Source organism: Mauremys mutica, chromosome 4 (genome assembly GCF_020497125.1).
Source record: "Mauremys mutica isolate MM-2020 ecotype Southern chromosome 4, ASM2049712v1, whole genome shotgun sequence".
In the NCBI taxonomy this organism is placed as follows: domain Eukaryota; kingdom Metazoa; phylum Chordata; order Testudines; family Geoemydidae; genus Mauremys; species Mauremys mutica.
Window position 1 is genome coordinate 121,555,363 of NC_059075.1, and position 26,506 is coordinate 121,581,868.

Here is a 26,506-nt window from a genome sequence, read left to right on the forward strand (position 1 = left end):
ACTCTTTAGCCCAGATCTTCAAAGGTGTTCAGATGCCCAACACTCACTGATGTCAGTGGAAGCTAGATGCCATTGAGGATCTGGGCCTCAGCGTTTAAAAGAAATCCACGGGCCAGATTTTCTATTAGTGTAAATGGGGGCGGGGGGAGGTTTATTGACTTCTCTGGAGTGTCATCTATTGGCATCAGCGGAGAAATTTTTCAATGCGTGTGTGTCACACACACACTCTCTCTCTCTCTCTCTCTCTCTCTCAGTGGCTCTTTGCAGGCAGGTACCCTGAGTTTTTCTGTTGCTGCGTCCCATTTGGTTGGAGCCATCTCCATCCAGCCATTCCCAAGACATGGCCGGTAAAGGCTTCTTTAGCGCAGCGGCTGTTGATCAGGGTGTGGCGAGAATGCTGCTGTCCATGCTCTCCGACAGGCTGGAGGGGTTGGATTGCTTCAGACTCAACCGGCTTTCAGCCAGCCACTGGTGGCCCCTGAGAAAGTTGTCCAAGAGTCATGATTGGCTGGGTTGGTCCTTGCCCATCAGTCAGTTGCCAGGGCAGCAGTGGACTGGGTGAGGGTTACATGACCTAGGTGAGGAAGTCACCAGCATCCCGTGGTATGAGTGTAGTTGCTGGGTCCAATGAAGCCTTTTTGTATTCCCTGTATCTGCCACCACTGGCTTTCACAGTGGCTGTTCTGCCATCATGGAGGGTTAACCTTCCCCAGCCATTGGACTTTCCTTGCTACCTGGTAGAAGAATCATAGATTATCATGGTTGGAAGAGACCTCAGGAGATCATCTAGTCCAATCCCCCTGCTCAAAGCAGAATCAACCCCAACTAACTGGTGTCTAGGTTGGCCTGTGGGAGCTGCTTGTCCAGTTTCTATGCAGATGCCCACGAACATTTCTAAGCAGTTTCACCAGCAAGAGGTTTCCCCACTGGATGGTCCATCCCTTGGCAAGCCTAGTCCTCTGCAGCCTGGGCCCAGCTAGCAGCACTTCCCGTCTGATGATGTATGACTTGTGGGGGTGGATTGTAGAGCTGGGAGTCTCTAGACATGGTAATAGCTGTCACCGCAAGCCATGGTCCCACCAGAGATAAATGCCACTGAAGGAAACTGCAGTCACGCCTTGAGCTGAAGGGAACGGTAGCTCCACAGGGCCTAGCAGTTCTCCGGAGCTCGTTATAGAAGCAGCGTCCATGTATCAGTCTAACAGTCGTCTGCCCTTGTAAAGAGGCTTTGCTTTAAAATATGTTAGGTCCCACTCAGAAACCTGTGACCATATTATCTCCCTCAGCCCTTAGCCAACCCCACCATAGCACCCCAGCCAAGTGCTAGACATGGACAGATGAATAAATACCAGGTGGGGTACGAATCAGAAGTACTGAGCCCCCCCACCATGCTCCCACTGATAAAAAAAGAGAGCAAGGTGCAGGCTAAGCACTTTGAAAATCTGGCCCAAAGGCTCAGATCCTCAAAGGTTTTAAGCCCCTAGAACCCATGGATTTAAATGGATCTGGGTCTAATTGTCTATGGGCCAGATCCCCCGCTGGTGTAAATCAGTGCTACTCCAGTGGAGTCGATGGCTTCGGTAAGCTGTGCTTTATGGCTTTAGTTTGGCTGTGGTACACTCCTTGCAGTGGTTTACCATAGACCCAGATAACTTAATCCCTTCCCCAGGGAAATCTGTCTCTATCTGGGCTATTTGATGAGTTGGCCTTGAACCCTGTAAAAGTCTGTATGTCCTGTGGAGACACAGGGGCTGTACCAACCTTCCCTGGGCTTTGCTGTGAGAAATCAGCCTGGGTTGGTGGTTTTCCTGCTCTTAATATGCTTCACAAATTGAAAAAACCTGAGTTTTGCAGCTGGCTGTGGTGGTTTCCACCACATCGAAACACAAACGCACAGACGTGACAACAACAAAGCGAATTCAAAGAATTGACGGGATATTGTGTCAGTTATGAAACAGACAATGTTCCAGCTGGGTCCTCGCTCCTCCCCTGGAGCTACTGCACGTCAGCTTTCACTAAGGGGCAAATCCTCGTGTGGTCTCAAGAGGTGTCATTTACTCCAGGGCAAGGAGGGCAGTTGCCCCCTCCAGACTGTGGTTTGCCTCGCCGCCCCAGACTTTTCTTATGTCTATGTGCTCCAGTTTTGCCCTCTCCCCACCCTGACTTTGCAGGATATAATATTATCACATATAAGATGATTGAATTTCCCCAGCTATATAATCAATCATAAAGTTTGCTTCAAAAACGTATAGAAGACGTGCAGTTTTTCAAACATTGTTCTTTTCTGATCTAGCCCTACAGAACACAGGTGGCTGCAATACGATGTAATCATGCAGCTGTCAACTCTTCACCATGCCAGTGGACATTCTTTACTCATCTATTGCCCCCTCTCCCCCACGAGTTTTTCTTAAATGACATCCCAGTGGTGTCACTTGTCATAGCGCATTGATCTCAAGCCAACAGAGCTATAACCATTGACAGCAGCTGAGGATCTAAGTATTTTTCTTGGAACCTTCTTGACTCTTTATCACTTAAATAAGTATATAACATTAGCTGAAAGCCCGGGCTGTAATTTACAGGCTGAGAACTTAAAAAATTGAAAGGTAACAGATTGCAAATCCCAGTGATGAATCAAGCTGGCAATATTCTGACCAAAAAGAGCTCTCGGCCACGCTTGTAGCCACTTCCATCACTTCACACTGACTCAACAGGCTTCCAAGTGACACATACAGTGACAATCCTGGAAGCTTAATAAATATATGGTTTGCAAATAAACACAGCAAGCCCGCTCTGCTGCAGTTTATGGGTTTGTAGTGTATAGGAATGGGATAACATCCCTTTAAATAGTTTGGAAGTCATCTAGTGAGCCTTGATGTCTTCTATGGAAGAAACCACCAGACCTCAACAGACCATATATATATATATATATATATATATAGCTAGCTAGGCCTTATGTGTTAGTGAAGAGTTATCTGGAACTCAGCTTTGCCTGTGCTGATTCCTGTTATTCTCAGCCCTGGTCTACACTACGAGTTTAGGTCAAATTTAGCCGTTTTAGATCTATTTAACCCTGCACCCGTCCACATGACGAAGCCATTTTTGTTGACTTAAAGGGGTCTTAAAATTGATTTCTGTACTCCTCCCCGATGAGGGGATTAGCACTGACATTGACGGGTCAAATTTGGGGGTCGTGTGGATGCAATTCGACAGTATTGGCCTCCGGGAGCTACCCCAGAGTGCTCCATTGTGACTGTTCTGGACAGCACTCTCAACTCAGATGCACTGGCCAGGTAGATAGGAAAAGCCCCGCAAACTTTTGAATTTTATTTCCTGTTTGGCCAGCATGGCAAGCTGATCAGCACAGGTGACCATGCAGAGCTCATCAGCAGAGGTGCCCATGGAGTCCCAGAACCACAAAAGAGCTCCAGCATGGACCATACGGGGGCTACTGAACCTGATCGCTGTATGGGGAGACAAATCCATGTTATCAGAACTCCGTTCCAAAAGACAAAATGCAAAAATATTTTTAAAAATCTCCAAGGGCATGAAGGACAGAGGCTATAACAGGGACCCGCAGCAGTGCTGCGTGAAACTCAAGGAGCTCAGGCAAGCCTACCAAAAAACCAAAGAGGCAAACGGTCGCTCCGGGTTAGACCCCCAGACATGCCGCTTCTATCATGAGCTGCATGCAGTTCTAGGGGGTGCCCCTACAACTACCCCACCCCTGTACGTGGACTCCTGCAAGGGAATCTCATGCAACAGGGATGAGGATTTAGGGGACGAGGAAGATGATGAGGAGGTTGAAGATCGTGAACAGCAGGCAAGTGGAGAAACCGTTCTCTCTGACAGCCAGGAACTATTTATCGCCCTGGAGACATTACCCTCCCAACCCGTGCTCCTGGACCTTGAAGGCAGAGAAGGCACCTCTGGTGAGTGTACCTTTGTAAATATAAAACATGGTTTAAAAGCAAGCATGTTTAATGATTAATTTGCCCTGAAGACTTGGGATGTATTCGCGGCCTGTAAAGCTATTGGAATGCAGTCAAGCAACATGCGTTCTTATCTCTCTGTGTTATCCTCAGGAGAGTATCATCATTCATGGTCACCTTGTTGAAATAGGGGAATTTTATTAAGGGGACATTCAGAGATGGCCGTTCCTGCTGGGCTGGGTGCCTGTGGCTGAAAAGAAATCATCCTCACTGTTAGCCATGTGGTGGGGGGAGGGGTAAAGCAATCATCCCAGAGAATTGGGTGTGGGGGGGGGGTTTGTTCGGTTTGTGCTGCATGTTAACCCAAAAACCACAGCCCCTCCTTTTAAATGGCCAACCCATTTTAAATAGTCAACCCAACTCTCCCTTTTTTCCTCCCGCAGCTGTAAATGTTTCAATGTTACCACTATCATCTCCATCCCAGAGGCTAGTGCAGATAAGAAGGTGAAAAAAACGCACTTGCGATGAAATGTTCTCTGAGCTCATGCAGTCCTCCCACACTGAAAGAGCCCAGCAGAATGCATGGAGGCAAACAATGTCAGAGTCCAGGAAAGCACAAAATGAACACGAGGACAGGAGGGATACGCAAGATGAGAGGTGGTGGGAACAAGAGGAGAGGTGGCGGGAGCAAGAGGAGCGGTGGCAGCAGTGTGATGAGAGGAGGCAGAATGCAATGCTGAGGCTACTGGAGGATCAAAGTGATATGCTCTGGCATATGGTTGAGGTGCAGGAAAGGCAGCAGGAGCACAGACCGCCGCTGCAGCCCCTGTGTAACCAACCGCCCTCTTCCCCAAGTTCCATAGCCTCCTCACCTCCAGATGCCCAAGAATGTAGGTGGGGCATCTCCGGGCACCCAATCAATCCACCCCAGAGGACTGCCCAAACAACAGAAAGCTGGCATTCAGTAAGTTTTGAAGTGCAGTGTGGCCTTGTCCTTCTCCTTCCCTCCTCCCCTCTTCCACCACCCAATCCAGTGCTTCCCTCCTCCACCACCCCTCCTGGGCTACCTTGGCAGTTATCCCCCTATTTCTGTGACTAATTAAAAAAGAATGCATGAATTTGAAACAACAATGACTTTATTGCCTCTGCAAGTGGTGATTCAAGGGGGAAGGGGAGGGCAGTTGGCTTACAGGGAAGTAAAGTGAACCAAGGGGGTGAGTTTTCATCAAGGAAAAACAAACAGAACTTTCACACCATAGCCTGGCCAGTCATGAAACTGGTTTTCAAAGCTTCTCTGTAGCGCAGCACACCCTGCTGTGCTCTTCTAACCACCCTGGTGTCGGGCTGTGTGTAATCAGTGGCCAGGCAACTTGCCTCAACCTCCCACCATAAACTCTCCCCCTTACACTCACAGATATTGTGGAGCACACAGCAAGCAGTAATAACGATGGGAATATTCATTTCGCTGAGGTCTATCTGAGTCAGTAAACTGTGCCAGCGCACTTTTAAACATCCAAATGCACATTCTACCACCATTCTGCACTTGCTCAGCCTATAGTTGAACAGCTCCTGACTACTGTCCAGGGTGCCTGTGTACGGCTTCATGAGCCATGGCATTAAGGGGTAGGCTGGGTCCCCAAGGATAACTATAGGCATTTCAACATCCCCAGCAGTTCTGGTCTGGAAAGTAAGTCCCTTCCTGCAGCTATTCAGACAGACCAGAGCTCCTGAAGATGCAAGCGTCATGTATCTTTCTGGCCATCCCCCGTTGATGTTGGTGATCCACCAGTGCTTGCAGCACCATTGAAAAGTACCCTTTGCGGTTTATGTACTGGCTGCCTTGGTGGTCCAGTACCAAGATAGGGATATGTGTTCCATCTATAGCAGTTAGTGGATGGCTTTGCTGCAATGGGATTCCCTATGACCTGCACATTTCCCAGAGTCACTACCCTTGATAGCAGCAGCTCAGTGATCGTGTTGGCTACTTGGATCCCAGCAACCCCCACAGTAGATTTGCCCACTCCAAACTGATGCCCGACTGACCAGTAGCTGTATGGCATGGCAAGCTTCCATAGGGCTATCACCACTCACTTATGAACTGTGATGGCTGCTCTCATCTTGGTATTCTTGCACTTCAGGGCAGGGGAAAGCAAGTCACAAAGTTCCATGAAAGTGCCCTTATGCATGCGAAAGTTTCACAGCCACTGGGAATCATCCCAGACCTGCAACACTATGCGGTCCCACCAGTCTCTGCTTGTTTCCTGGGCCCAGATTCGGCGTTCCATGGCATGAACCTGCCCCATTACCACCATGATGTCCAAATTGCCAGGGCCCGTGCTTTGAGAGAAGTCTGTGTCCATGTCCTCATCACTCTTGTCACCGTGCTGCCATTGCCTCCTCGCCTGCTTTTTCAGGTTCTGGTGCTGCATACACTGCAGGATAATGCGTATGGTGTTTACAGTGCTCATAACTGCCGCGGTGATCTGAGCGGGCTCCATGCTTGCCGTGGTATGGTGTCTGCAGGACAGCAGGAAGGCAGTGGAAGCGTGATGATGGTCTGCAGCCCTACTGCACCATCTGCTGCCAGAGCAGGAGAGCAGAGTGGCAGCGGCAACAGTCATTCGGTCATTCAACGACAATGGTTTGCAGCCCTATTGTACTGTCAGCTGCCAGAGCAGGACAGCAGAGTGGCAGCAGAAGCGTGATGATGGTTTGCAGCCATACTACAACATCTGCTGCCAGCAGCACCCAGAACACAACAGTGGCAGCCAAGCTGAGCGGGCTGCACACTTGCCATGGTATGGCGTCTGCGCGGAAAAAAGGTGCGAAACGATTGTCTGCCGTTGCTCTCACAGAGGGAGGGGCGACTGACGACATGTACCCAAAACCACTCGTGACAATGTTTTTTCCCCATCAGGCAGTGGTAGCTCAACCCAGAATTCCAATGGGTGGCAGAGACTGTGGGAACTGTGGGATAGCTACCCACAGTGCAACGCTCCGAAAGTTGACACTAGCCTCGGTACTGTGGACACACTCCACCAACTTAATGCGCTTAGTGGGGACACACACAATCGACTATACAAAATCGCTTCCTAAAAAATCGACTTCTATAAATTTGACCTAATTCTGTAGTGTAGACATACCCTTAGTGTTATGCAGAGAGCAAAGACACTGCTGCAGTCATGTTCTTCATTGCTCATAAGTATTTGGAGGCCATCATTTTATTCGGGAAAGCAGCTGCAAGTCCTGATAGCTTCACAGATTTTAGCCCAAATTAGAATTCATTCCTGAGATAAGTTATTGCTCTCTGTTACTGGTTATTCTCCTGCTTTAAAGGTTTTAACCATCCAGTCAAGGAGTAGCAGGTGACTAATCACACAGCACAAACTAGCAAACAGCGCAAAGTGAACAACCCCGTAAACTGAAATCTCTCTGCAGATAGTTGCAAAGAACAAACTTGTGAGGAAAAGTCACACATGATCCCCACCAGGGAGAATGACTCAATCAATCTGATAATTTACTCACAAACAGAGCAGTGCAAATAACGGGTTTTTCAGTTCACTGGCAATTCCTATGGGGGGGAAAAAGTCTAAAAAAATAGCTTGGTTTGGGTTGAACAGAAAAAGGAATTTTTGGCAAGTCAAACGTTAAAAATAAACCCATGTTTTGACACAATAAAATGTTTTGTTTTAATCCTGCCCATTTTAAATTTTTTAAAGGAAATTTTGAAACAAAAAGTTATTTTGAATCCCTCCCCCTCCCAAGTTTAGTTTTGAAAATGTGTAAACAAAATGTTGGGGGAGGGATGTTAGGTTTATTTCCAACACTTTCCAAACAATTTGGCAAAATGGACATGAATTCGCCTGTTGTTTTGGGGAATCTCCATTTTTCACCAGGGAAAAAAAAGGTTGCGGATAAGAAGTTTTGGCCAAAACCTTTCACCCATCCCTACTCACACTGGTAATTCCACCAACTCTATCTGGTTCCTTCTTATATGTGGATGTCTGAGACTTCTCTGCCCTTTTTCCTGCTGTCCCTGTAAGGCTCCACCTCCCCCCAGTAGGAGAAAGATGCAATGTCTCCTGTACACATTCTGAGTTCCTTGGAGGTGCTTGACCCCCTCTCTGTCCCAGACCCTGCCCCCCACTCAACCCCTTTTCCAAGCCCCTGCCCTACCTCTTCCCGCCCCTCCCCCACACGTGCATCTCCCTCATGCCTTCTCCCCACCGCCCCCAAAACTCCTGCATGCCGCTGAACAGCTGATCCTTGGCGGGCAGGAGGTGCTGGGGGATGGGGAGGAGCTGATCTGCGGGGCCTGCTGGTGGTGGCTGAGCACCCACTATTTTTTCCCATGGGTGCTCCAACCCCGGAGCACCCACGGAGTCAAGGCCTATGCTCATGTAATTTAGAGGAATCTAGGAAAGGAATCTCATCCCCAGCCTCCTTCAGCCTAATCATACCAAATTTGAGGCCTCATTGGCTAGTACCCCTACCTCCCATGCTCCTGGGATTACAAAGCCAATCAGCATAAAACTTCTGAAAGGCAGCAAGGTCTATTCTCGGGTTCTGTTGTGATACATGCAGTACAAACTCCTAGAGCAATTGGGTAGAAACAGTCATGACGGCACCTATTGTTATGACTGATATTCGGATGCTCCTATCAGGAGCCTCGATTGTGTCCGATTGAGGAAAACAATCAGAATTCTACTCTAGGCCTTAGAGGGCTGGGGTCATCTTTCCTTATGGTAAATTGCCCTTTGGCATTTGAGCATTGGGGTGTTACGTTGTGACTGGATGGAGGGCTGGCTGGTGGCTCAGGGCTGTGGGTGAACACCCCGTAAGGGCCTAGGAAGGAGCAGGCTTGTGAGTCCTTCTACATTCAGAACAGTTTGTGGAATTTAATTATTTTTAATTTTATCCTCCACCAAGCATGAAACGCCGCTGACTTTCAGATCCCAAAGTGTCAGCCATGCAGCCCGCTGGCTGCATGCAGCTGCCAGACATGGAATGCTACAAGGGAACCACAGATACCCAAGCCACTGCATAATCAACTGGACTGGCAGGAACAGGGCAGAAATTACTTTAGAGTCCTCCATGATTCAACTGAGGAGTGGGGATACCGGCAGGGCAGGCGACTGGAGCTGATGGGCTAACACTATGTTTTCACTCAGGAGTGAGAGATTTCAGGAGACTGTGGCTGCATACCCTCATGGCATAGACCACCAGCACCGCGGAGACTTGGCCTCTGTTTTCCTCCAGGCCTTCAGCTGATCCACCCAGCCTCCAACACCTTCCAGGCTGAGGTGAAGCAGACTGCTAGCTAGGTCACATCAATGTTCTGCCACTTCCAGGGCAACCAAAGTCCAAACTGAACACACAGAAACAAAAACTCTTCCCTTCCCACAGGGAAGCTGCAATAGGCAGCTGTCTCCCCCTCTTCCTGGCCTTCACCAGCTTTCTCTCTCTCAGTGAGTACTCCAGATCTGCTCTCCTACCCAACCAGGCTGCAACGGAGCTGGCTTCTCCCTTTTTAGCTCTTCCCTCAAAGCCTGACACCTGCTCATGTGTCATAGGGCAGGGCTGACTGGGTTCCTGTTAATCCTTTCCTGACCCCTGTGGGGTCTGTAAACCTCATCACAGAGACGAACAAACCAACCAAACCATGAGCAAGGTAAAACTAGTTTGTTTGTTTATTTTTTGAAGAAGGGGGTGTTCTATGCATTAAGAAACTATCTTGCAGGGAATGGCAGCACACCTCAATCAGCCGCAAAGCCATTCCTCTGGAGCAATAATGCATGTCATGATCCGTGCCTGCAGCTTCGCTGATAGACCCACCCATTAAAGCAGGAGGAGATGCCCCCGGTAGACTTCTTGTGGAAGATCAAATACCAGGGCTCTGTAATCGAGCAGAGAAAGGCATAACGAGAACTGATGGCTGTAAACTGAAGCCAGACAAATTAAATTAGAAATTAGGCACATATTTCTAATGGTGCACACAATTAACAGACCACCAAGGGAAGCGATGGATTCTCCATTTCTTGATGACTTCAGATCAAGACTGATGCCTTTGTGGAAGAGGCTTCAGTTGAACACAAGTTATCAGGCTCAGTGCAGGGGTAACTGAGTGACATGCGCTGACCTGTGTTATACAGAAGGTCAGAGTAGATGATTAATGGTGCCTTCTGGCCTTAGAATCTATGGCTCCATGAATCAGAGAGTTCCAGGTTTCAGGGAGATGCCTTCAGATAACAATTATACATAATGGATGAAGCTGGGTTCAGAGCTTGGTTGAGGGACTCCATAAACTGTGCCAGGCTCTGGGCCTCTCTCTAGCCCACTTCCTGTTAGCTAGCTGCAGGGCCCATCAGATGGCGCTATGCCATCCTCTCTCCATCCAGGATTTTGCAGGACAGGCCCTTGGCTTGCAGTACATTAATAGATTTTGGGGGGTGCTTGCGCCGTGGTGCAATGGTGAGGCAGCCCAGCAGGGGGCATGTGAGCAGCAACAACACACAATGGCAATTAGCAGGGGCTTTTCCACGAGGTGGGGGATGATGGAGGGAAGGCAGAGAGGGTGAAACAGAAACACCTCTCACTGAGGGACACAGCGTAGCTGCTTGCTGAGGGGGGCTGTTGGTCTCACCACCAGGGGACACTCACACTGTGGGTCCCTCTGATGCCACAGGCTCGGGCTCCGTGGCGGCCTCATGGGAAGCAGGTGGAGTCGTCAGGGTGGCAACCGGCTGGGAGTGAAACAAAAAGTCATGGAGTGAGTGTGGTGGCTCAGGAGGGGTAGCCCTGGCCGATCTCCCGCCAGCCATGGGCAGCTGCTCCCTGGCCTGTCAGTTCACTGCTTTACTATCTCCCTGCCCTTATCTAGGCACAGACATAAACACTTCATAGACACCCCATGGAGCATCTGCTCCCATCTGCCTCTCTGTCTTACCCCTTTGCTCCCCTTTCTTCTCTACTCAGCCATCCTCTGCCTGTCTCCCACGCTCTCGCCATCTCTGCTCATCCTCCCAGGGTCCATCCCTAGTTTCCTCCCTTCCCTTTCCCCCCAGCTCTCTGTATTAACCCCACTCCTCCCAACATCTCCCAGTAGCAGCGGGGTAGTTACCACATCATCGGCAGAGTTCTGGCGACACACCGCTTTGCATCCAAAGGCTGCCAGGGCAATAGAAACAAAGAATCCCAGCGAGGTTAAGATCAGGATGATGGCCCGCATGCCCGTGCAATAGTGCTGGGAAACAGAGCAGGAGATGGGGAATCACAAACAGGCCTCTGGACTCAGCATGGATCAGAGGAACTAACGACTGGACAGCCCTGTTTGTTCCATTGTCCATCCCCTGGTGGGAATGGGAAGGTGTGTTCCCTGCAGTCTATTCTCACGTCCTGTCCAGTTCCAGTGAGTCAAGCTCCAGGAAGCCGTCAACAGGAGGAGGAATTCCAGGAATTAATGACTCCCCCACCTACCCCAGGAGACAGTTCCCGGGGGACAGAGAAATGAAGCCCAGGCCTGAGTTCCTCAGGAGATCTATCCTCCAACTCCCATCCCTGATCCTCCCTGCCCCAATCTCAGCCAGCTGGTTGCCCCAACATTGCTCTTCTATAGCTCTCCATGGAGAAGGCACCCACCGAGATCTGGTACAGCTGCCTGCAGTGCAACCTGTTGTGGGAAGGACACCGAATGTACCGGTTACGGGGATCGTACACCAAGTCCACCAGGTAGAATAAGTTGATCACGCCCACCACCACCGTGCAGATGATGTAAATGACCAGGCAGGCTTTCACCTGGAAGATGAAGGGATAAGGTTGTCGCTGCTAGGAAGCACCAGGGTGCTGAAGAGTAGGAATGAGAGACTGCCAATGCTCCTGAACACATAACACTTATAAACCACAGCTTGCTCCCCTAGAGTCTTTCCAGTGTACAGAGGGGAGCTGCCCCATCAAGAGATCACCTCCTAGTAGAGCCCCTCTCTGGATCCATCTCACACTAACATATGGGCTTGGCCTCCTGTCCTGACTTGTCCTTCCCTCCCAACTAGATCTGCCTTGCCTCTCCTTAGGACTGGGCCAGGATCACCTCTTTCTTCCCTGGGGCTGCCCGGTCCTGGCTCTGTCCCCTCAATCTGCCTATGGCTTCATCTCCCCTTCATGCAGCTGGGCTTTGGGTACCACAGCTGCCCCTCAGAGCACCACTACCAATGGGGTTCATCTCAGCCACTGCTCCAGGCCCATCCCTCACAAGTTGCTTCCTCCTCTTCCCCCACCTTGCCCTCTGACAGAATTCCCCAGTGCAAGGCAGAGCTACCTCGGGCCTCACAGCCCCAACTGGCCCAGAGAGTACAGTCCCTCTTAGGAGGGTCACTTGTCTGGGGAGAGGAATGAGGAGGGATGTGACTGAGCGCTGATGCAGCCCTGGCCCAGGTTTTAACAAGAGGTTACTCACCAGGGCCAGGCTGTGTGTTGTGCCTGCAGCCAGAGTGATGATGCCGGCCAAGAGCAACTGGAGAGGAAGAGAGAATGAGAGAAAGTAATCAGAGGAATCAGCAGAGCTGGGGTGGGAAGGGATAGCAGGAGGCTGCAGGCTAGGGTTAAGGGGTATTGGCAGAACTGGGGGGGGGGAGAACCTGAGGCTGGGATAGCAAGAAGGCTGTGGGTTGGGATTAGAGGACATCAGTCAGGCTGGGGGTAGGGAGGGAACCCAGGGGTGAGACAGCAGGGGGCTGGGGGTTGGGACTGAGAGGCACCAGCAGAGCTGGGCATGGAGGCTCAGGAAATGGGTCGGTCACTTACCAGCACTGCCGAGTAAAAGTGGACGTGCAGCTCATCCCTATAGACGCAGGGGGAAATGGCCAAGAGGACACCAAAGGCCATTTGCAGTAGCCCCACCAACAGCAAGAGGGCCTACAAATGGGAAACAAACCCACCATCAGCATGCAGCTCTGGGCGGGGGCAGGTCAGCCAGCAGGGGGCAGAGACAGGCGCCATGTCCAATCACTGGCTAACAGGCACCAGGGCCTGTCTGACAAGAGGATCCCAAAGACCCCAGGTGCTGTGCAGGGCTGGCAGAGGGGGTGAGGCCAGAGCACCAAGGGATGAGCTGTGACATGGGGCAACAGGGGTGTGTGTGTGTGTCCGACCCTCCACACATGCTGCTCACCCCCAAGACTCTAGGCTGCCCCTGGAGGAACCGCTGCATCAGGGGTCCCGCTTCCGACATGGCAGAACCCAGCGTCTTGATATAGACCAAACTCCTCACAGGCTCTGGAGTGGGAAAGACAGCCCTGTGGGTGCAAGAGGGACTGGGTCATTGGGTGCACTGGAATGCTAAACTGCATTATACCATTCAGCTGCTAGGTGCCACCGTGTGGAATATATCTAACAGCCATTTCTGGCAGTGCACTAAAGGATCTTATAGCAAACACATGGCTTTATGAAAAAGGCTCTGCTGCCAGTCCATATCTGGCACAAGAGCCTGACTTGCTAATAGCAACTCATTAGCTTCGTGTGCACAAAACATACACAGGGCATGTAATGCTAGCAGGGACTTTGGAGTAACCAGTTGCCCATAGTGTTGTATGGGGAAAATCATTATGTAGTGAGCCTTATCACCTTGTACTTAGAGCCGAGCCAGCAATGCTTATCTGTACATTTCTCAGCCACAAGCTCAGGAAAGTGTTTACTGTTAGAGTAACTCCCCACTTAACATCCTCTCGCTTAACGTTGTTTTGATCTTACATCCTTGCTCCATTACAGAACATGCTCCATTTAAAGTTGTGCAATGCTTCACTATAACATCATTTGTCTGCTTGCTTTGTCCACAGCTGGCAGCCACCCCCACCCCCCCCATCAGCTCCCCTACGCCTCCCGCCCGCTGGCAGACCCCACAGATCAGTGTCTTCCCCCTCCTCCTCCCGCTCACAGCAATCAGCTGGCTTGCGGCGTTCAGGAGGGAGGGGGAGGAGCAAGGACACGGCCTGCAGTCTCCCCCTCCCTCCCCTGCCTCCCAAACACCGCAAACCAGCTGATTGCTGTGGGCAAGAGGCAGGGGAGAGAGGGAGGAGCCTGCATGCCGAGTCCTCATTCCTCCCCACTCCCTCCTGTCCCCTGAATGTCGCAAGCCAGCTGATTGCCGCAGGCAGGAGGTGCGCCATGTCCTCACTCCTCTCCCCTCCCTCCAGCTGATTGCTGTAGGCAGGAGGCAGTGGAGGAGCGAGGGGGGGTTGGGGGAAAGGGTGGAGTGGGCGGGCTGAGGGTTGAGCCCCACCCCTCTGGTGCTTGCAGCGTAGGGGAAGCTGCTGATGCTGCTGCATAATGTGCTTCTCCTAGCCTAAAGCACCTTCAGCCTCCTTGCCTGCCTCATTGTCTCCAGTGCCAGTGGGCTGTGCCTGTGTGGGGTAAGGCAGGGGCACCTCCCAACTATACTACTGTATGGCAAAAAAAAAATCCCTGGAACCTAACCCCCTCCCATTTACATTCATTCTTATGGGGAAATTGGATTCACTTAACATCATTTCCCTTAAAGTTGCATTTTTCAGGAACATAACCACAATGTTAAGTGAGGAGTTACTGTACTTAAGTCTCTGGTATCTTTTCTGGTGTTATAGCAGCAAGTTGGCAACAGCTATTCCACAGTGTCAGAACTAAACTGAAAGTAAGACTAGAAGAGAATGAATCTGGAAAACAATGAACCAATTAAAGTCTCCAGGAAAGTTTTCATCTGAAGGAAATGCAGCAGAAAACTGGGGAAAATGGAAGCAAAGACAGCACTGGGAGAGGCACAGACAAAAAAGACGAGTGTCTGCAAAGAGCATTAATTCTTCATGGGGCAGGTGAAGAAATGAGAGAAGTATTTAACAGTTTTTTAATTTGATGATACAGCAGATAAAAAGATATATAGGTCTTAAAGAGTAGGTTTGAGGCCTACTGTCCACTGCCAAGAAATATCCCATATGAGACTCGAACAGTTTTCACTAGACGTCTGACAGATAGGGTAAATATAGACCAGCATGCGAGTGATGAAAAACTGGCAGCACAATCCTCCAACTGTGGCGAAGTGTGTGACTCGCTCATTAGAGACCCCATTGTGTGTGGTATTGTATCTGACTGTGCGAGTGAGTTTAACCCTTGAATGTGTTGTGGATGTATGACATGCAGATGAAAAGGCTGCAACGACAAGTGTCTTGAGGCCATTTTCAGAAAACCTTTTCACAGTACTCCTTCAAGGATTCAAAGGTGGTTGCTACTACTCCAGAAATATCAACTGGAAGTTGGATACAGACCACGTAAAGAATTACTGTAGTAATTGCTGACACTTTATCCAGAGTCTACACATTGCATGATGAAGGAGTAAGTTCAGAGGAAGCTGATGTTGCACTACATCAGATTAGCTTTTATTTGCCTATTGCCAGACAGAAATTGAAAGAATTTCAAGCAGATACTGCAAATGATGTCGTTCTGCAAACTATTTGGCAAAGAGGGCCAGACAATAGATCTGTAGTACCAGAGGTTATTTGTGCTTATTGGTCACATAGAGAGGAATTAAGTGTGCAAAATGGGCTTGTCTTTAAAAGTGACAAAATTATAGTACTGAAAAGTCTCAGAAAAGAGATCTTGGCTATTATTCATGAGTGTCAACTAGGAGCAGAACTATATAAAAGGAGAACTCAAGATGCTGTCTATTTGCCAGGCAGGTGTAGTCAAACTGAGGACACAGTACGTGCTTGCAATGCATGTCAAACCTTCAGAAACATAAAATCGAAAGGAACCAATGCTACCACAAGAGGTCCCATACAGACCTTGGCAGGGACCTTGTGAGGCTGGCAGACTAGGTGCCAGCTAATGCTAAGGTCCGTAGGCCTCAAATAAACACTGACCAATGCATAGCTGGAAACCAGTCTGGCTCACCTGTGTGCTAGTGGTATTAAAATAGATGTTAAGTGTGTAGTGTTTAGACTTTATGAAATACTTGTAGGATGCTGCATGTGTTAATCTCACTGATAACATCTGATAAGGTAATAGTAAGCATTTGCATTATAAACCCCTGTAACTGTGTAACACACTGAACAGGAAAGACGCATTAACTAATGTCAAATGGTACAGACGGTGTTACATCCTGCCCACCAGAAGGCCTATTGAAACCAAATGAGTCATCGTGAAACACCAAAGAACAAAAGACTCTGTTAATTCCACACCCACGCCAAAAAAAAAAAAGTCACTATGAAGAGGAGACATGCACATGAACTCATCCCATCAGCTTGAACTCTCGGAGGAAGGGAATAAAAATCCCTAACAAGAAGAAAGTGGATCTCTCTGCTCCTTGGACTTTGGGAGGGTGAGATTTCTAAGCATGAGCAAGGAATCCCCAGCTGCTCTGCCTGGGTTAGCCCTAAAGGATATATAGAGCTTGCAAATTGCAGCAGCTGCCCTGCCATCACCTTCGGAAACCTAGGACTGTAACTTGTTCGTGTGTATGTGTTTACCTGCTTTAACCTTGTAAATAACTAATTTCTTTCTCTTCATTAATAAATCTTTAGATAGTTTATTATAGGATTGGCTCCAAGTGTTGTCTTTGGTGTGAGAGCCAAAGCACTGTTGACCTGGGGTAAGTGACCAGTCCTTTGGGATTAGGAGTAACCTGAATATTATTGTGATTTTTGGTGCAAGGGACCATCACAAAGGAAGGCTTCCCTAGGAGATAAGATAGACGCAGCCAAGGGGACTGTGACTCCTTGGGTAGGTGGTTACAGTGCCTAAGGAGTTTACCCTTGATATCTGGTTGGTGAAATCTCAGTATAGAGCTAACAACTAATATGGGGTTTGTGCCTTGCTTTTTAACAGCCTAGTCAGAGGTTGTTACTCATGCTCTTGAGCCACTTCAGGACAGGTTGACAGATCTGTTTGTGTTTCAAGGTGCAGATTATCTTATTCTGGTGGATTGTTATTTAAAATACTCAGCAGTCTGCTTGCCTCAGGACCACCAGTGCATCTGTCATTGATGCTGCATGTCTATATTTAGAAGGTATGGAGGCCCTGAAGAACTCATTAGTGACAATGAATCACACTTTTGCTCCAGAGGCTTCAAAACTTTTGTAAAGCAATGGGACTTGGTTCATAAAACATCAAGTCCATTGTTCCCACAATCAAATGAAATGGCTGAGAGAGCAGTTCAAATTTACAAAGGGTTCTTTAAAAAAAAAATCTAGCATGGATAACAGATCCATATCTTAGCCTGTTGGACTCATACACCTAGTAGCAGTAAAGGAGATTGAAGATCATCTACTCAACTCCTCATGGGAAGACATCCAAGGACCAGATGGCCAACTTCATCAAAGCTGTTGCAACCCAAGGTAATACAAGGAGACATACAAACTAGCCTAAAAGTGAGACAAGTGTAACTTTAGCACTCTCATGGCCAAGATGGAGTCTGCTCTACAGGCAGCTCTGTCCAAGAGAAGGCACGCACAGCAATGCAGCAGGAGAAATCCCTTCCACCCCAGGGGCACCTGTTCCAAATCCCGCAGAGTGAACACACACATCCACCCACCCACGAAAAGTACAATGGATACAAGAAAGGGAGATATTTATTTACAGAGGGATGAGAGGAGAAAAACAAGGGGAAAATATAGGTGGAGCAGTAGAACAGGATTGCATTCAAACCAAGGCCCCTTTGGCCCAGTGGTAGCACAGTCTGAAAGGGCAGACACCAAGCAATGTGTCTGCACACAGAGTTCAGGAGTCCTGAGCAAAGTTCCAGTCCAATGGTGAGTCTTGGGTGCTCCTGGTGATCTTTGGCACCAGTGAACCCCCCTCCCCCTCCTCCAAACAAACCCCCTCCGGTGCCCTTTTCTGCTGCTCTCTGCAAAGCCACACAAAGTGACCACCTCCCAACTTAATTATCTAGCAACTTCCCTCCTTGTTCCCAATGCACAGTCACAAGCCCCAATACTCACAGCCCCATACAGCTCTGGGCAGCCATGATACTGGGTCCAGTTCTGGCCTGGCCATCTCAGGCGATTCCTCCCTGGTACAGTGCTCCTCCTGGCTCCTGTCCTGGGGTGTACCCGATCAGCCACCCTGTCCTTCCCAGGCCTCAGGCAGGTTCTCTGCTGCTTCACTTTGTGAGGACCTGTGGGCTACTACCTCTCTCTCCCTCTCAGCTCCAGAGCCACCCCCTGGAGTTTCCCTCCCCCCCCCACAAAGTCTCCCTCTTGGAAAAAATGTAAAGGGGCCATGCTCTCTAAACCCCTAAGGGGTTACACCAGCAAAGCAGAAATTTTTTGACAAAAGGTGCAAAACCTTTATCACCACTGGAAAAAGGAGAAATGGTTTGTATTTGTGAAAAAAAGAGCACAGAAATCTGCCAAGGCGATTGACCAATACACTGCTCCAAGATCTTGTTAACACAGAGGAAGGAGATGTCTACAGAAGAAACAGAAATGATTTGATGGGCACTGAAAGAATTGGGCAGGAGGGGAATGAAAATATGGAACAAACAGAAATGATATCAACATCCAGCTCAGACATGCAGACAATACCAGACCAGTCTACTGAGTCTCAAGTGGTCAGTTTGAATATAGAAGAAAAAAATGGGAGTCTGATACTTCTGTTACTACCTCTAAAGGCAGAGCAATAAGAAAACCTGCTAGATACACACGTCTCCACTGCAATTAAAAAAAAAACCCAACAACAACAACGCAACAAGTCTGAGCCCAGATCATTGACTCAGGCTTGCAGGGTTCAGGCTGAAGGGCTATAAAATTGCAATATAGATGTTGGGGTTCAGGCAAGAGCCAGGGCTCTGAGAGCCACCCCTTGCAGGGTTTCAGGGCCCAGGCTCCAGCCCATGCCTAAATGTTTATGCTACAATTGTATGGCCCTGCAGCCCAAGCCCCCATGAGCCCAAGTCAACTAATCTGGGCCAACCCTGGGTCTTTTATTGCAGTGTAGATATACCCACAGAAACTAAAATTCCATTCAAGTTAATTTGAATGGGTTTTTTTTTGGTTTGTTTTTTAAAAAGGGCAAATGTAATGTTAGTAGGAACTTTGGAGTAGGAACCAAGTGTTGTATGGGGGGGAAATCATTATGCAGTGAGCCTTATGAGCAGAAGGACAGGGCTTGGAGCCAGGCAGACAAGCCGTCAATACCAATCTGTACAGTCCGCAGCTACAAGTTCAGAGAAGTGTTCACTGTTACTTAAAAGTCTCCAGTGTCTTTTCTTAAGTTATAGTAGCCACTTGGCAACGGCTATTACAGGGTATAAAAATATGAGGAGCTAATGGGCTCGTTACTCTAACGGAGAAAGAGAAAAAGAACCATTGCCTGCAAGCTGAAGCCAGACAAACTCAAAGTAGACACAAGAGACACATTTTTAACAGTGCAGGTGATTAACCATTGGAACAAGCTGCCAAGGGAAATGGTGGATTCTCCTTATCTTGATGGCTTCAAATCCAACCTGGAGGCTGTTCTGGAAGAAGCTTCAGCCAAACACAAGTTACTGAGCTCCACACAGGTGTAACTGAGTGACATTCTCTGGCCTGTCCCACCCAGGAGATCAGACCAGATGATCCAACAGTCCCTTCTGGCCTTTAAATCTAGGAATCCATGAAAAATGAGACAGGGTCGACCCAGCCAGAAACCTGAGAGCAATTGGAGAGCTTATACCACCTCCATGCAACCCATTTCCTGACAGAATCGCTCCCATGTCCTGCTAAAGGAGTTCCATGTCCTGACCCCATTAAGAGCCTATCTCCCTTGCCTCTTCACTCCCATGTTTCCACCCTCTCTATCCCGCTGTATTTTCCCCTTTGAAGTCATCCATTCTCTCTCTGTCCCCAGCCTGTGCAGCCCCTCCCTAGAGAGGCACCCCTGGGAGGATCAGCCTGGTCCCTGTGCTGGAAGCCCCAAGGGAGGGGGAACAGGCCTAGTCGCTAGCTAGGAGGCAAGTTGGAAGCAGAGGATAAGGACACAGATTTTGGGTTCCCAGGGTGGGAGACTCCTCTGGCCAGGAGGAAAGAGGGGCAGGGGTCCTGTCCTGCCCCAGAGGGTCCTTCACCCCACTCAGGCCAGCCAGCTCTTCTTCAAGTGATCCAGCCCCAAACCGCTCATCCCATCCAATGTCCTCATCATTGTCCCCTCACCCACCCAGCCCTGCATCTTCCACCCAGTACTCACCTGTGTTGCTCTATCCCAGCACAGGGGTGGGCTCTCAGCACAAGTGCTGTTCACCAGCTCCACACCTGTTTCTCCTGCCACTCGCCTGCCAGACCGATCTGATCCTCCTTGTTACCTCACAGCCAGGACACCCCCTCCAGGAAGTGTACCAACCTCCCACAGGGCTGCTGGACGCTTACCACAAACAAGGGACTTTCAACATCAGGCTTGGTCTGCTTCCCCACCCCCATCCTCGCTCAGGGATCTGTAGATACTTAGCACATCTGTCCTCCCCAGGAGTCATGGGAGTGACCCATCCACAGGCCCCATCTGGCCCATTCCTCCTTCAGGAGACTTCCTCCAGCCTTAGACCCAATACAGGGGCAGCTTTCCTGGTCCTGGAAAGGAGCATTAGGTGAAATATTTGGCCTGACCCTTTTTCTGGTGAAAAATGCAGATTCAGATCAACAAACATTTTGCAAATTTGTGTTGAATGCTCCAAATCAGAGGGGGGGGGGGGAACTGTAAAACTTTCTGAACAAAAATTGAAAAGTTTCAACTCAACATTTTCAAAACCAAACTTTTTGATTCAACACACCTTTTCATTTAAAAAATAATGGATTTTTTAAAAAAATAGGAAATCTTAAGAAATAATAGCTCCAAGATGAAACATTGGTTATATGAAACCTTCCATTTAACTCTAAATGATATTTTTTCTGACTTTGTAGTTTGCCAAAAAATGTTGAAATTATTTTTGTTGTGGTTCGATCCAAAGTGAATCCCTGGTACAGTCAGTGAACCAAAAAAAAAAGTTATTCACAGGTCTCTACTGGAAAGCCCTTTCCAGCCACAGATTTTGTAGGGGTGTAACCCCCCTCTCCAAAAGCACACGTGCCTGTTACATGCTCCCACTGATGGGTTAGGCTTTAATCTCACTTCTGCCCTGCGAGGCCCACTAGCCGAACTGAGCTGCACAGAGCCTATTGGGTTCTGCATCATCAGTAGGATTGGTAAGTGGCCATCACATGGCTAGAATGGGCCATCCCCAGGTTCCATAACACATAGCATTTGGCTTTCACTGGTAACTCTCTTCTTGTGATAGGGTTCATTAAGAACCTCTGAAACCTTACAACTCTGAGGGCTCAGTCAGCCTGGTTCCTGGCTCACTGCTTATTCCTGTTCATGTCACAATAGGTGTAAATATTTCTCCCTACCCTTGCAAAATACTCCTTTCCCTCCCCCCACCTCTCCTCTTGCTGGTCTTGGCTACAAGTGTAGCTCATACCCACTATGTACCACAATTGTGGGCTAACTGTGTGATTCTAACCAATCCCTCCCTAGCAACACCTCCTGGGGTGATATATTCTTTCATCAATGCCGTTTATTGCCCTCCTCCCCCCAGTGATGACCCACAGCTGTGTATAAATGTGCATGACTCACCACTGCAGCACCTCCTGCTGGTCATCTCCAGGAATTAGCTCTTTTCCAGCCTGGGTGCCCTCTGCAGGCCAGTGTCCTGCTTTTCCTGGCCCCCCATGTCCCTCCCAACCCCAGTGCCCTTTACCCTGGGGCTGCTCCCTGGCAATAACCCCACCAGTCTCTATGGGTATCCCCTCTTTGGGGAACCCCCAACCCTCTAATCCCTACCTTGCCTCACTCTGGGCTACTGGCAGTCATCACCAAGCCCCCGCTCCCAGGGGCAGACTGCAGTGTAAAAGCCACTCATCATAGGCAAGGGGGTTTGGGCCTGCTGCCTTCCTCTGCCACCTAGTACCTCTATGGGCCTTGGACTAGGCCCTGAAGCTTAGGAAGTTGCCAGCCTGGAGCTCCCCTGGCTCTCCCCAGCCCTGCTTCACTCCCAGTACCCTTTCTGCAAGGAGCCAGACCCTACTCTCTCCCAATCCAGAAAGAGACTCCTTTTAGGCTGCTGACTCACAGCCTTTTTATACAGGCCAACTGTGGCCTGATGGGGCATGGACCAGCTGTAGCCACTTCCCTCCAATCAGCCCAGTTTAGCAGCTCTCAGCCACAACCTTCTCCCAGGGCTGACTTTAACCTTTTTTCTGCTGGAGTGGGAGAGCTGCCCCACTATGCTGTGCCACTCAAGTTTATTGTGTATGCTGGTTGTGTTGATTTGTTTGTGGGTTGTGTTGTGCTAGAAGATTTGTGCTGATTTGTGCAGGTGATGAACGATGGGGGTGTGCTACAGTGAGAGGCTATACGTGTTTTGGGTTACTGTGTGTGCTAGTTGTGTTGTTATATGGATGTTTTTGAAGAACTGTGGCAGGTGGTCCAAGTAAGCCACCATCTATGCAACTAATGAAATTGTTGTATGCAAATTATCTGTAGAATAAGAGTGGTGGTTGGTTGAGTTGCCTCTGATATCACAGTGGTCTAGGACTCTTGGTATGGCATAGATACAGCTGTTTGTTATGTATATATTATTCTATTATCCCCTTGAATAAATCTATTTAATCTATTTTAGGGGTTTATCCTGCCACCTATCATTGTGGCATCTGAGTACTATCCACATGAAATAAATAATAAAGTCCCTAGCAGATTTCCTGGGGTCACTGCCACTTTTCTATTTTTACAGTAAAAAACTCTGTTTGGGACAGGGTTTTACTGTTTAGGGGTGTCAGGGACTTTAACCCCAACAGCGAAGTTCGTTGTCTGATCACAGAGAGACAGGCAACACCAGCAAGGTCCGATCAAAAAGCTCTTTATTGACAAGTGCACGCGTCAGTAAAGAGCAGCTCGTCTCCAGTGAGAACCAGCCTCTCTTTACAGCTTAGCATTAGCCTATATAGACAGTTTTATTACGTCATACATCACTCACTTGAGCAAAACCCACCCCCCTTTGTGGTCTAGGACTCTTAAAACTAGACACTTTTAATATACACACATGCCTAGACTTTATGTCTACAACTTTAGATTATTAATTATTTCTTAACAAACACCAAAGTTAGGAATACAGGGGAGTTTTAAACAAATCTATAACTCAACCAGGGAGTTAGAATCTGAACTGTGAGATACTAGAGTTTCTTATCAGTTCTTCTAACACTGTTTTAACATAACACAGCTGGTACTATGCCAGGAATGCAATCCCTGGTTTTTCTCACTCTTTCCAGGGCTTTGTGAAACAATGCTGCTTCTCAGTACTTTTCCACTCTGGGATTACCCAGAAACCTCTGTTAGCCTGACTTCAGTCAGGTTGGCATAACTGGTTTTGTGCTACATCTTTATTCAGGCCTAACAGGGGGAGAGGGGATGGAAAGAGAAGGAACTGTTTGAGTTGGGACCATCACTCAGGGTGGAATAGTTTCCCCAAAGAAGAATGTTTTGCAACATTTCCTAAAGAGTCAGACTCTAGCTTATCTTGATCTCTTCTGGATGATAGCTCCATAGCCAGATCATAGAATATTGGGGTTGGAAGGGACCTCAGGAGATCATCTAGTCCAACCCCCTACTCAAAGCAGGACCCATTCCCCCCCCCTTTTTTTTAAACCCCAGATCCCTAAATGGCCCCCTCAAGGATTGAACCAACAACCCTGGGTTTAGCCAGCTAATGCTCAAACTACTGAGCTATCCCACCCCCTTGACTGACAATGCTTTGTGCCCGGCTGTCACAGGCTGCTCCCTGGGCTATGAGCTCTGCATTGTACTGCTACCACACTTTTTTTTTTGGCCAGTTCTATCCCCCCTGCAAAAAAAATCATGTTTTCTAGCCACAAGGTTATTCAGTGCCACTAATTCCCCAGGAGAATTCCATTATCTTCTACAATAGATCTATCTTAAAGTTTTATGCTACCACTCATCACCCTGGTATCTGGTTACTTTCCATGTAAAATCAACTGCAATAGAGAAACAGAGTTTGGCACTTCTCCCCTGAGAGGGTCCAAACTCTGCTTGGGATAGGGGAGTTTTGATTGTTGGACAAGCATCATTCTTATGGTGGTGTAGAAGACTTGACTCACAGCAGGTGTGCCCCCTCATCAGTGGGCATGGCGTAGCAGCTCTTTTGCTTCTAGAACCCCCTGTCCATGATTGCTTCAGTCTCACTGTGGTCCATATCTTCTCACAACTCAATCAGGCTACATTTTTGTTACCCAAAAAGTGGTGGAACTAAGTTCAACAAATAATATTCCCACTCCTTGTGTTTGGGGTGGGTCCCATGGTCCTTATATCAGAGCTCTCAAAAGTCCTTACCTTCTAATGTCAGGGGATATTACACAATCTTCATCCTATAACCCACCCACAGTCTACTCCATCAGCCTCCTTGCTGCTACCTGCCTGAAGTTCTTCCTACAGAAGCCTCCTCCTCCCCCTTTTAAAGTTCACCCTTCTCTCAGGACCTTCCCCCACCAAAACATCAAACTGAAATACAAATGTAAACCTGCTTCTGCCCTTCCTAGGCTTGACCTTGTGCCCCTTCCTCTTTGAAATGCCCCAGGGTTCTCTCCCTAGAAGTTCAAAGCTTGCCCTATTATCCCCACCACAGTCTGCTTCTGCTAACCTCCTACCAGACTTCTCTAACTCAGAAAAGGATCCCAGTACTGCCTCACTCTCCCCCTGGGCTTCCCCCTTGACCCTCCTGATCTCCCTAGTTATCCATCCCCAAAGAGGGACTGTACTATTTGTTCCCTCTGCCCCAACAGCCTCTGCCTAATCTGTGCTTCCTTTCTTTATAGTCACCACTTTGCAGCTTCATCTCCAGCTGGGCTTCATCTTTAATTAGGCCTGTAGGGGCAGCCAGATGAGTTAATTGGCCTCATGCCAATTAACCCTTTCAAAACCAGTATAGGGTATTTATCCCTTCACAGCTGGAAAAGCTTTTCTGAGGAGGAAGGTTTTGGAGTGATCCCCTGTGGGAGTTGGTTCTGTAGCCAGCCCTCCTCTCCCCCAAACAGAGCATGCTTTATATCCATCTCTCCTTGCCTTGGTACAAGCCTGCCTCCCCTTGGTACAGAGCTACACCGGAGCAGCTCCCAGCCCCTGGGAGCGGGGAAGATCAGGGGAGAGGCAGGCATGTGGTCAGAGTGCACCCCCTGATGGATATTCTCAGCTGCCTAGGGCCATGGAAGCAAAGCATAAGTTCAGGAGTCTTAGAGCTGCCCTAACATACACTGAGTACTAAGCAGGGCCCTATATAGCCTCAGAATGATACAGGGAAAGCAATGATCCCAGATGTTTTCATCCTTTGACCACAAGGGGCAGGGTAAAATCTAGGCCATGTTGCTCATACCCATTTCTTTTGCAAAGAGTTTGAGAGATGGATCCCGATTGTCATAGTGTCCACAATAACTGTGTTGGCTGCATGCCAGTTGCAGAATACTGCTGTCTGTCCATGTCATTTCCTGTCTTGCTGACTGCAGCTTCATGCACGTGAAGAAAGATGAGAGATTCTGAATTCTCTTCTCATTAAAGTATAGCAGGGTAGCAGCCACATACCTTACTCAGGGTCGGGACTCTGTAGTGCTAGGCGGCAGATAGGTACAGATGAAGAGACAATGCATGCCTGGGGAGCTTGCAGACTAAAACTTTGGCACTTCCTGACTGAATGCAAAACTCAGTATCTGTAATATGCCATTGGTACAGATGCATAATTTTACCATGACAAGATAGTATCAGTCACAGCCCAGTCTCACTTAAAAAAAAAAAAAGCGCATTTAATACTGTGCTCATGCAACAAAAAAATAAGGTCAGCTTCCAGGCATCAACAGTTGGTTAGGTTGCTTTGATCTAGTCCTCTCAGAAACAGGACTAAATCAAAGTGAACTAACAACATGCTAATGCACAGCCACAGGGTCCATATTAATGGCAAAATTTATGGGTTCTGTGACAGGGGTAACCACAATGACAGGATTCTATCCTTCACCATTGGCTTTCCATATGAAGGGTATATATTACAGCTGGTTAGGAATTTTCAAGGGGGTTTTGACAGAAAACAGTTTCTACAAAATCTAAATTATCTGTGGAAAAGTTTTGATTTCTGCTGAATTTTTTCAGTTCTGTCAGAAAAATCAAAATGAAAGATTTAATTTTGGACCATTTCAACCCTAATCAACACATTTCAGGTCATTGAACTGAAGCAAAGTTTTGTTTTGAGACAGTTTGACATTAAATTAGGTCTGCCTATGGCACTACTGTGCCTCATTCTCCAATTCTCCTCCATGGGCCAGGTACCTTGGACTGACTACATCTCCCATGTTGCAACTCAGCCTCCCCTCTAACCAAGCTGCATGATGCATCTTGGGAAGTGTAGTCCAGCAAGGGAACAAAGCCCATAAAGAAGAATTAGGGCATCCTGCATCCAAACTATAACTCCCATGAGGCACTACAGCATCTAAGGCAGATGCTGTAAACACTGAAGTATCTCAAAACATTTCAATAGCAAATGGCAAAAGGAAGTGTTT

The 26,506-nt window shown here is 48.4% G+C and overlaps 1 protein-coding gene across 3 annotated transcripts; it reads right to left on the reverse strand.

The window, feature by feature from the left end:
- Window positions 1-9,362: 9,362 nt before the first annotated feature.
- LOC123370061 (membrane-spanning 4-domains subfamily A member 4A-like) lies at window positions 9,363-24,631 on the reverse strand. Of its 3 annotated transcripts, XM_045016274.1 has the most exons (9): window positions 21,865-21,992; window positions 21,531-21,544; window positions 13,096-13,219; window positions 12,729-12,839; window positions 12,382-12,438; window positions 11,568-11,723; window positions 11,050-11,172; window positions 10,590-10,672; window positions 9,363-9,825 (listed from the first exon to the last, which is right to left on the reverse strand). In XM_045016274.1, exons 3-9 carry the CDS (start codon window positions 13,153-13,155, stop codon window positions 9,768-9,770), a joined length of 648 nt encoding a protein of 215 aa, XP_044872209.1. In that variant the 5' UTR covers window positions 13,156-13,219; window positions 21,531-21,544; window positions 21,865-21,992; the 3' UTR covers window positions 9,363-9,767. The 3 variants fall into 3 exon arrangements, with proteins under 3 accessions (XP_044872209.1, XP_044872211.1, XP_044872210.1); XM_045016276.1 differs by lacking the exons at window positions 21,531-21,544; window positions 21,865-21,992 and adding an exon at window positions 24,300-24,631; XM_045016275.1 differs by lacking the exons at window positions 21,531-21,544; window positions 21,865-21,992 and adding an exon at window positions 20,112-20,462.
- Window positions 24,632-26,506: the final 1,875 nt, after the last annotated feature.